At 58.5% G+C, this 10,264-nt stretch overlaps 1 protein-coding gene across 3 annotated transcripts; it reads right to left on the reverse strand.

The window, feature by feature from the left end:
- Positions 1-269: 269 nt before the first annotated feature.
- LOC116822495 (fascin-like) lies at positions 270-9,843 on the reverse strand. Of its 3 annotated transcripts, XM_075065018.1 has the most exons (7): positions 9,036-9,843; positions 4,749-4,998; positions 4,074-4,355; positions 2,614-2,732; positions 1,905-2,061; positions 1,118-1,288; positions 270-511 (listed from the first exon to the last, which is right to left on the reverse strand). In XM_075065018.1, exons 2-7 carry the CDS (start codon positions 4,867-4,869, stop codon positions 312-314), a joined length of 1,050 nt encoding a protein of 349 aa, XP_074921119.1. In that variant the 5' UTR covers positions 4,870-4,998; positions 9,036-9,843; the 3' UTR covers positions 270-311. The 3 variants fall into 3 exon arrangements, with proteins under 3 accessions (XP_074921119.1, XP_074921120.1, XP_074921118.1); XM_075065019.1 differs by having other exon boundaries at positions 1,122-1,288; positions 4,749-9,843; XM_075065017.1 differs by having other exon boundaries at positions 4,749-9,843.
- Positions 9,844-10,264: the final 421 nt, after the last annotated feature.

Consider the following 10,264-nt stretch of genomic DNA (forward strand, 5'->3'; position numbering starts at 1 on the left):
GAGGCACCTCCCTCCCTGGACCACTAGGGGGCAGCAACAGCCAGCCTGCTCCCACTTCAGGGCACATGAATGCTCCCTGCTCCACAGAACACTGCTCTGGCTGGGAGAAGCCCCATCAATTCGCCTCCCTCCCCCTGGGCCACATCTCCACCCAACAGCCGGCTCCAGGTGGCAGGCCAGGCCCATGCCAGCCTGGACCAGCTGCTCCAGCCTGGACCCACTCTTCCGGCAGCAGGAGGGGAGGGGTCCCAGTGACAGGCTGGCAGAGCTTGGACAGCAGAAGAGAAGTTTATTTCAGGAGCTAGAGACTCTCAGTAGTGGAAGGGTGTGGCAGAGGCTGCATTTGAGGCCCCTGCCCACAGGCGGCCCCCTGCCTCCGCCACCAGGTACTTGCTGTTGGGAGCCTTCAGCACAAGGCAGTTGGAGGAGACGAACTGGAGAACGAAGTTGCTGGGGTGGTCTCCACTCGCCATGACCAGCCCATCCTGGTCCAGGCTCCAGTACTTGTTGGCTGTAGGCCAAAGGGAGCAGTGTAGGGCCAGGTGACGTGGATCATGGCGGAGGAGGCAGCCAGAGTGACAGGGCACACTTGTAACCTGGGGGAGGTGCTGCCGCCACAGGATGTTATGGGTGGGAGCGCTGCAGGAGATGCACACCAGAGCCTTGCTGCAGAGTGGCCACTAGCTGGGGCCAGCATGGACTCTGCTCCTAGAAGGATTATGGGAGGGGCAGGTGGCACTTCCCTCTTTCTTCTGAAGTACTGGCTACTGAACCAGATGGGAAGGGGAGAAGCTGGGGGGCTTCAGCAGCTCATTGACTGTTCCCCCAGTGATGGAAGAGGGCATTTCCAGCCTGGGCAGGGGTACCCTGGGCAACCCCCCTTTCTAAGACATGGCCAAGGGCCCCTCCCCTCACCTCCAGTTGGGTTCCCCTAGCACTTCCTTCCCCAGGGATACCCCAGTGCCTGACATCCCCTTATCACTCTGCACTCCCACACTCCAGCCCTGGCACAGATCCCCTGCCTCCTCCCCCCATGCCTGGTACTCCCCAGCCCCTGGTATCCCCAACCCCCTAGTGTCTCCACACCCCAGACCCTGGCAGGAACCCTGTGCCGCACCGACTCTGAAGTGGCAGAAGCCGTCCTCGCCGAGCGTCAGGGTGCTGGCATCGTAGACTGGTCGGTTTCCATCCAGGCGCTGTGTCCCGGGGAACAGCCCCACAAAGCCAGCCTCACTCTGCAGAATCAGCAGGGGCCGGTTCACCAGCAGCAGCAGGAACTCCTCCTTGCCTGAGGGGACAGATCCCAGCAAGCAGCGTTAGCTCCATCTGGCCCCACATGGGGCACAGGATAGAGGCTACCGGCCCTGCAGAGGCACTGTGCGGAGGCAGAAAGGGCCAGAGATCTGTCAAGTCAGGTCAGGAGGGGCTGCTGCTGAGAACCATCCCTTCGGTATATGGGGCAGGCCAGGGCCCAGTACCCCGGGGATGGCAGGAATGGGGGTGATGCTCTAGAGCAGGGCCCTGGACCTCCTCTGCCCCACCCCTCCAGGGCAGGGATTGAGCAGAGAGGCCTAAGCTGCTGTGTGCCCAAAATCACCATCGCTGCTGGAGAGCAAGCCCTGGAAAAGGACGCTTTCCTTGCAGGGCAGGCCTGGCCCCTGCCCCAGGGCCTCCTCCTTCCAAGGACCCTGGCTGCAGCCAAGGGAGGCAGTTAGTGCCAGTGATCTGGGCAGACACACCCTGGCCTCACATCACGTGAGCCCCAGAACAGCCACTGCATGGGAGGGATTTATCAGCGCCACCCCGGGGCAGGATGGGAGGTGTGGGGCAGTGAGGTGAAGGGCCTCTATCACATTGCCACCCCTCCTCCCCAGTTAGAGGTATCAGCTGCGTCCTGCCCCTACCTGCCGCCTCAGGCACCAGCAGCAGCTGCCCATTGGGCCTGGTGGCCACGTGTCTGCCGTCAGCCATTCGCAGGGTCACTCTTTGCTCCTGGTACTGGAGTGAGAACCAGACCCCCTTGTCCTGGGTGCTGGTGCTCACCACAGAGTCCTTGGGGCCCTGCAAGGAGGCAGCATTAGGGGGTGGGGATGGGTGCTCAGCCCTCACATTCCCCCTTCAGGGGAGACCAGGAGCTGCTCCCGTTCCTAGTGGAGGTCTGGCCACAGGCCCAGTCTTTGGAGCCATGTTCCTCTGCCACCACCTGATGCCCCCTAAGAGAAGGGCAAACATGGCTCTGGGGCAGGGCTAAGGAGGGCACCAGCTGGGCAGAGGAGGGACAGAGGAACTGAGATTCAAAGCTCTCCTGCCCAGGCCCCAGAGCAAGGGGGTTTAACCCCTAACCTGCTGGCACCCTCTGAATAGGCCACTCCTGGAATGGGGCAGACTCTAGCTAGTGGCTGGGATTGGATTGCTGGGCAGGGGAGAGCCAGGGCCAACCTGCCCTGTGCTGGCAGTTGCCTACATCCCTGTCCCAGCGATGCACTTGCCCCCTGCTGGTGGATGGCCAGAGCTGCACTGCGGCAGGCAGCAGCTGCAGGACAAAGCAGGTGGTTCTGTCGATCTCCCCCATGGGGGGATGTGCGCCAATCCCCTGGGTCTGGCCACACTCACTGCGGCCAGGTAGGTGCCGGAGGAGCTGCGAAAGCAGGCCTGTTTGGTGACATCGTTCAGCAGGAGCTGGAAGATCTCTGTGTTGCCGACGGACATGGCATTGGCATAGATGTCAGCCCCTGCAGGCAGCAAGAGACATATGGTAAAAGAGCAGGCAGTGTGGTGCCAGCCCAGAGAGTCAATAACGCCCTCCCCATGGCCCAGAGGGGCCAGTGTGGGTACCACTGCTGCCCTATGCTGGCTGCAGCCGGACCTACTCCACTTAACGGCAACTTCCATCCACCCCAGCAGATGGGGACACGTTGGCCCTCTGAAGAGATCCCAAGGGCTAACTGGCACCCTGTGGCTGCCCACATAATGCAGAGCCCCCTTGAAAATGTGAATGGAGGGTAATTAATAATGGGACACCTGCCTGAGGCTGCAGGCAGACAGCTTGAAATAACAGCTAGGAAAGCTGATCCAGCAGCTGATCCAGTAGCTAGAAGGACCTTTAAGCATGAAACCTACTGACTGTCTGTCAATGCCAAACCCCACTGGCCATGTTCAACATGTGGGGGCAGCCCAGTATACAATGCTTTACACAAAATAAACAGCACAGTGCAGATTTCCATATCCCACTGGGTGCAATATTGCAAACAACTTGCATCTTTGTCAGAAACCACCGGATTTTGCTGCAGAATTCAGATCACACCGTAGTTTAATACAGATTACAACAATAGGGACCTGAACCAAGATCAGGCCCCATTGTGCTAGGGGCTGTACAGACACAGTGACAGTCCCTGCCCTGCAGATCTCACTGTTTCACTACACAAACACGGGAGAAAGGAAGGAACATTATATCCATTTTGCACATAGGGAACAGAGGCCTAGAGAGATGCAGTGACTTGAGCTAGGTCCCACAGGGAGCCAGGAAACGAACCCAGCTCCAGTTCCAGTCCAGTGCTGCAGCCACTAGGCCTTCTATGTGCACCGTGCCCCAGAGTACATGGGTCCTGGCTGCCAGGTCTGGTCCTGCTGCAGCATGTGCTACCTGTCCAGAGAGCAGCCTGGAGGTGCGGTGGGGCGGGGCTGGAGTGGGAGTAGCAGGCAGGGGCGGCTCCAGGCACCAGCACACCAAGCGCATGCCTGGGGTGGCAAGCAGAGGGGCGTGCCGGGGTGGCCTGCCAGTCGCTGTGAGGGCAGCAGTCAGGCTGCCTTCGGCGGCATGCCTGTGGGAGGTCCGCTGGTCCAGCGGTTTCAGTGTCAATTCAGTGGTGGATATGCCGAAGACGCAGGACCAGTGGACCTCCCGCAGGCATGCCACCAAATCCGCATTACCAGCGGACCTGCCTCAGGCATGCCGCCAAAAGCCGCTGTGCTTGGGGCAGCAAAATACATAGAGCCGCCCTGGTAGCAGGAGCCAGCAGGCCAAGTGGTGCCATCTGGATGCAGCACCAGGTTCCCCACCCTGCCCCGCTCACCTGGCCTGCAGCAGACAAAGCGGCCCCCAGCAAAGGTGCGCAGCGAGACCTGTGCGGCGCTGGGCTCCAGAGCAAAGAGCTCGTCGCGGCCCGGCTTGTCCGTCTTGAAGGTCTTGACGGTGCCCTCACGCCCAGTCAGGTACCTGCCGTCCGCATCCCGCAGGGCCAGCAGGCCTCCCTGGAGCTCCAGGGAGTAGAGTGTCTGAGGGGACAGCTCGGCCTGCAGCGAGCCGTCGGCAGCCAGGAGGCTCCCAGCTCCATTCCGCAGCCCATACTTCTTCTCTAGAGACAGGGCAGGGAGGCAACGTTAGAGAGAGAGTCACCCTGGCACCATGCTCCAGTGCCGCTGGCCTAACAGTTCTCGGAGCTGTACGGGATCCGAGCCACTGGCGATCCCAGTGATGCTGTGGGCCTGTGGGACACGTGCAATGGACCAGCATGCACCTCACCTCATCTACACCTACATTCCCCATCCCACCCTGGTGCCCTGGCCTCCCACATCCTTCCCCACCCACCCCAGCGCCCAATACCCCACTCCCCTGCTCACATCTTCCCCCTTCCCTCTGATCTGCTCCCACATGGCACCCTCACCCCCTTACTCTCCAGTACCTCCCCTCAGCTCCCCCCACCCCAGCAGGGCAGAGCACCCCTGAGGCAGGGGGAGGGGCTGCCCACCTTTGAGGTCGAAGTGGAGGGTGATGATGGCCTCGGGCCCCCAGGGCAGATCGCGGTCACAGCGCATGTGCCCGGTCTGCTGGTCACAGCGCATGTAGCGCTGCTTGCCAGGGTTCAGCATGTGCCCGTTGGGGTGCTGGGCCAGGTGCAGGCTCCACTTCTCGCCCTCACTCACGGTCTGGGCAAAGCAGGTGACGTTGTCCTCGGCCCCACCCAGGTACCGCTGGGAGAGCTCGCACTGCAGGGACACCTGCCAGGAGGGGCAGCCCGTCAGTGCCAGGGCGGGGTGGGTACAGACAGGTCTCCCTTGTGGGCAAAGCACATACCCAAGCAAGGAGGGGCAGGTGCCAGCATGGCTTGGGGGGCAGTGCTGGCTCCTCCAGTGCAGACCCTAGCACAGCACTCGAGCGCCCCAGTGTGCGTGTGGGAGCCTGCGGGGGAGCCACAGGAAGACCTGGGTGTGTTGGTACATGGAGGAGAGAAGCCAGCACTGTCACATGAGCCACGCTCAGGAGCCAGGCTGGCTGGAAGAGGGCCTGAAGAGGGGTACGTAGACCTCTCCCACCTGGGCTGCAGTGCAGTAAGGGAGCCCCAGTGGCACCCACGTCCTTACCTTCTGTGGGACCTGGTCCCTCTGTCCATGCTGACACGTGAGCTTTGAAGGCTCGTCTTCTGCCTGCTCTTCAGCCCAACCCATGGGCAGGACCTGCTTGACCCCAAGACCCCTGAGCCATCATGCCCCTGGCTCTGCTTCAGCCCACATCCAAAGTAACTCTGTCAGTCCCAGCTCAGAGGCTCCACTAACCCATCATGCCGGCCCCATGGCTTGTTCGGAGGCTCCCAACCATGGCATCTGAGATATGGGCTCCTGCCCCGCTGTGCCACCAGGTTGAGATGCCTACAACTTATCTGCCTCAGACCCCTCAGCAGCTGGCCCATGGGAAGGCTTTTGGTCACTACCAGCTCCGGTCAAACTCCAGTCACTGGCCTGGAGGCAAAAAGTGCCTCCCCCTCCCTGGAGCTTACAGTGGGACTAGCGCCCTAAAAGCAGGCCCCGAGCCAACTGGCCCTCAGGGAGCACCCAGTCACCTCCAGCCAGGGACTTGTGCTGTAGTGACACAGCAACTGTGCCCACAGAAAGGGGCATTTCTTGGGGGATGCATGGACCCCTGGTGGCTGCAGGGTAGAGGATCTGAGCAGGCACAGGACTAACTTCCTTCCTAACTCACAGATGGTGGGGACAGAGATGAGCTCACCCATCCTCTGTTGTAGAGATCCACTAATGGTGGGCTGAGGCCATGGTCATTCTCCAATATAGCACGGTGCCTCTAAGGCCTTGGCCAGAGCAAAGGGGTTGTTCAGTGGGAGAGCTAATTCTGAGTTGACATGGCACTCGAGCTCATCTGCACTCCCTCGTGCCCTAGCTCACTGCAAGGACCTCCATTGATCTGCGGGGAGCCCCTTAGCTTTAATGATGTTTGCCAGTTGAGCCCCAGCCAGCTTTGCTCCTCCCCCAGCTATCAGGTCTCCCTAGGCGGGACGCTGGGGGATTGCCCATAGGGAGGGCAGGGGGCTGCAGGCTCTACTGTCAGATGGACTGATATGGCAGTAGTGAGTGAGTGCTAGGTGCTGGAGCAGGTGGGGGCTTACACCTTGCCCTCAGGTCCTGCCGCAGCAGGAGGGGGACTCAGGCTTAGTGGAGCTGGTGCCTGGGGTGTGGGGCAACAGGGAGCTCTGGGTGGGGGTGGAGTTTGCACACCTTGCCATCTGGGTACTGCCGCAGCAAGAAGAGGGCACCCAGGCCTGGGGTCTCCTGGTCACAGGTGACTTTGCCGTTGGGATCAGCCGCCAGGAAGCGCTGTAGAGAGCTGAGCAAATGAAGCCTCTGCTCACTCTCCTCAGCCTGTCCAGCTGCCCCAGCTCCCTGTGAGGGCACGAAGCGCAGCATCCAGACCTGGCGGAGCCGCAGCACCAAGCCCGTGGCCACCACCTGGAAGCGGAAGGGCTCAGCGCTCAGGTAACGGCTGGCGGCATTGATAAGGCCACAGGCCAGCGAGGGAGGTACAGTGGAGTTAGCCATGGGGCTCTGATCACTCCCACTTGTCCCACCTGGGCTGCTATATGGCACTGGTACTGCTCAGACACGCCCACAACAATGGGCACCAGGCAACTGGGCAGTCACTGCATAGGCCCCACCCCCCAGCACTAGCCCCACCCACTCCACAGCTCCACCCCCTGTCATCTAGCTCCATTCACACCCTGGCTCCACCCCCACCTTATAAGCCTCACTCAGGCACTCACGGCTTCACCCCCAACACGCACACGTCACTAACAGAGCAGCATCCACAGTGGAGGGGCCATAGCTGTGCTCCATCCCTACAATCTAGGGGGATGTTTAACTTGCTGGTAACGGCTTTGCCCCCAGCCCTCTCAAGGACCCCAGCCCAACCCCCACCCTGGGTTAGGAGCAGAACCCCTCCCCCAGGCCCTCCAGCTGCAGCCTTCGACTCCAACCTCAAGCGCTGGTAGGCCAAGCTGGTGGCAGGTAAGGACACCCTGCCCCAGGGGGAGGGAACAGGAGACAGTGAAGCCATTGAGAACAAGAGTGCACATGCCACCGCAGGGCGAGCGTGTCAGCCAGCTCCTCTTCCTACACGCTCCAGAGCATCTCTGTGACAGCCTCAATTATTGGGGGGATGGAAAGTTGGGGGGTCAATAGAATGACATCAGAGCCATAGCATCTCATGGCCCCACGGAAGTGCTGGAAGAGGACAAGATTGAGCCTTGCAGGACTTCACAAGGGAGGACCTCAGAGTACCAGCCGCAGCTGCCCATCCTCCTGCGATCCCCAGAATGACCAAAGTCAGTTCAGGCTGCCCCAGCCACTCTGGCCTGGTCTCGCAGGCAGGACTTCACACTCACCAGGTGAGGCAGCAGACTGAGCAGTGTGAGTACAAGACACCTGACCTTTGGCCACAGCCTAAAGCTCAGTGCTACCACACCTGGTCTGAAGGGAGCAGGGCTAGGGGATGCAGTCTGATCACCACTGGCACTTCAGCCATACCTGGGAAAGAGAGGCCTGAAAAGGCAGCAGCTTACAAGACTGGCACCATGCAGGGCTGCTTTCTTGATCGCTGCCTGAAGGATGCCTCAGAGAGGCAGGCAGGCTGTTTCTCTGCAGAAGCCACCAGCTAGCCCTCATCATCCCTGGTAGGATCCAATTCACATGTGACCTGAACATAGCTCAGCTTCCCAGGACCTCAGTGATTGGTCCAAACTCCAAGAAGGTATTGTACCCTGGGGCCCAGCACATAACATTCCAGGGGCCGTCACACTGGGGCCAGATGAAGCAGCCCTGCATCTGTCTTGTTACATGTGCTCCGATCTACTAGCTCAGAGGGGCTCTGGCTTTTTCTCAGCAGGGTGGCGGAGGATTCACATTCAGTTTCTACCCATCACTCTGGGGGGCTCTCAGTGGACTTCATATGTAGCTGGTCAATGTAGGTGCAAAAATCACAGCTAAGCAGGGCAACTGACTCCTATCATAGCAAATACTTCCCTCCTTGCCTCTTCCTCCCCCAAATCCTGCTGAGGGCCACAGCTTCTTCAGCATGGGGAAGGGGACCGCCCCCAACAATAGAGTCATTGAGTCAGAGTTCGAGGCCAGAAGGGGCTACCAGATCATCCAGCCTGACCTGTATGCTCCAGGCCATCACCACCAGCCTAACTGGATGTGCTCCATTCTTTCCTTCCCCTTAGCTTGGGTTCTCCCTCCCTCCTCACACATACAGACACCACAACATGGTGCTTAACAAACCAAGAACCAGTTCATAACTGACACCAAGTCCCAACCACTTGTGCAGGGCTGCCAGAAGCCTGCATTTGCCAAGTGTCTTCCTTTTACAAGGAACCACCCCAGAAATTCAACTTGGGAAGGGGCCAATCCGGTCCCACTTAGTCCATCAGTATTGGTCTCAACAGGAGATCATCTAGGAATCTGTCCCGTGTCTAGTTTTAGCTGTCTTCAGGGGTGGGGTTTCCCCAACTTCCCCTGGGAGATTGTTCTGCAGATCTCACCTCTGTGTGGTCCTCTCTATAGGGAAGTCTGCAACTAGCCTTGTGCCACACCTCACTTGAGAGCTACCTCCAGCTCTGCCAACACTCCTCCAATCCACCCGACAACTCATGTTAGCTGCTTTAGCCAGAGAGCTGCCTCAGGGAGGGATCAGAAGAGATGTTCTTGAGGGAGGAGAGTTTCGAGGAGACTCGAAAGGGTTTTTAGGTTACCTGATATTTTGCACGGCCCTTCTAAACTTGATGAGGTCTCTTGCACCCATTGTAACAGCAGGGTTCCAGCCCGAGCCAAAGGCTCTGAGCAGCAGCCAGGAGAGGGAGGATTTTGACTAGGACCAGGCGTGGCAGAGATGTATGAATCTGTAGGTGGTTTCAAATGGCGCAGGCCACGCCTATGAACTCCATAGCAGTCACAGTCCCGGGGGGGTATGGGGGGGGACCTCTGCTCCCTTCGGCCACAACTCCATCTACAGAAAATTCCACACATTATAAAAAGCCGTTGACAAAAACTTAATTTCCCAACCAAAAAACCCCCAGTAAAGTTGTAAAGGAACCATGAAGCTGCCTTCTGGCAATGAAATCATTAAACACTTGAAAACCAGGAAACATGGACATAGGTTTAAAAGGTTTGAATAGCACGATTTTAGAACACTGTAGTTCAAAGACATAGAAGCCAGCCTTTCTGGGAATTCTATAAAGTACAGTCACCAACCTTAACAGTGTCCCCAACCACCATCTACTTCTGAACCAAGGACCACAGACCATCACCCCGCTGCAGAAAACAGCCACTACACTGCCAACCCCAGTGCTGGCAGTATGAGACAAAACCCCCACATTACCCTACACATGATCTATCCAATATCCTGTCCTCATCCACTAAAAAGAGCTCTGCCCCAGTCACCCTCCCAAAGAGACCCAAGGCCCCCACAACAATCCAGATCCAAGCCAAGGCCAACTTTCCCTACATTCATCATGGACATACAGGCCACTACCCCTTTATACAGGGCACTAGACCATCAACAGAAGTCTGTATTATTGTAATGCGAGCACTCAACAGAGAAAACAGCTGACAGTGGGTAGGTGGCCAGGGGAGGGTAACGGAAGGCAAGGGGGGCCGTTTGCATTGACATGTACACCCCAGTGTTTATTTCCAGACTCTGGCATTTAGAGTTTCATTCTCAACCTCTGATTTTCCTACTTCTGATTATTTTAACCTTAACTCAAGCCTACCCAGAATGGCGCGGTTTCCACCTGCCCAAAAGCACCACGACGTTCAGATCCTCTTGGATAGCAAGGACTGACGCACAGCCTGAATTATGGCTTGCTGGAGAGCACCCAAAACTTTGCCTCTGTCCCTTTTGAAGAGTGGATCTCAAAGCATCCCACAGGCACTGATCTGACCTCCTGGGGTGGGTGGCAGCTTTCCCTACACTTCACAGGGC

Source organism: Chelonoidis abingdonii, chromosome 4 (assembly GCF_003597395.2).
Source record: "Chelonoidis abingdonii isolate Lonesome George chromosome 4, CheloAbing_2.0, whole genome shotgun sequence".
Classification (NCBI taxonomy): Eukaryota; Metazoa; Chordata; order Testudines; family Testudinidae; genus Chelonoidis; species Chelonoidis abingdonii.

What these genes read in the sequence shown, in the direction of transcription:
- LOC116822495 (XM_075065018.1), bottom strand. Translation starts at nt 4,869, where the DNA reads ATGCTGAACCCTGGCAAGCAGCGCTACATGCGCTGTGACCAGCAGACC. An exon ending in CCTCCACTTCGACCTCAAAG is followed by an intron (nt 4,356 to 4,748) that starts GTGGGCAGCCCC and finishes CCCTGTCTCTAG; the next exon opens with AGAAGAAGTATGGGCTGCGG. An exon ending in CTTCTGCCACTTCAGAGTCG is followed by an intron (nt 512 to 1,117) that starts GTGCGGCACAGG and finishes TTTGGCCTACAG; the next exon opens with CCAACAAGTACTGGAGCCTG.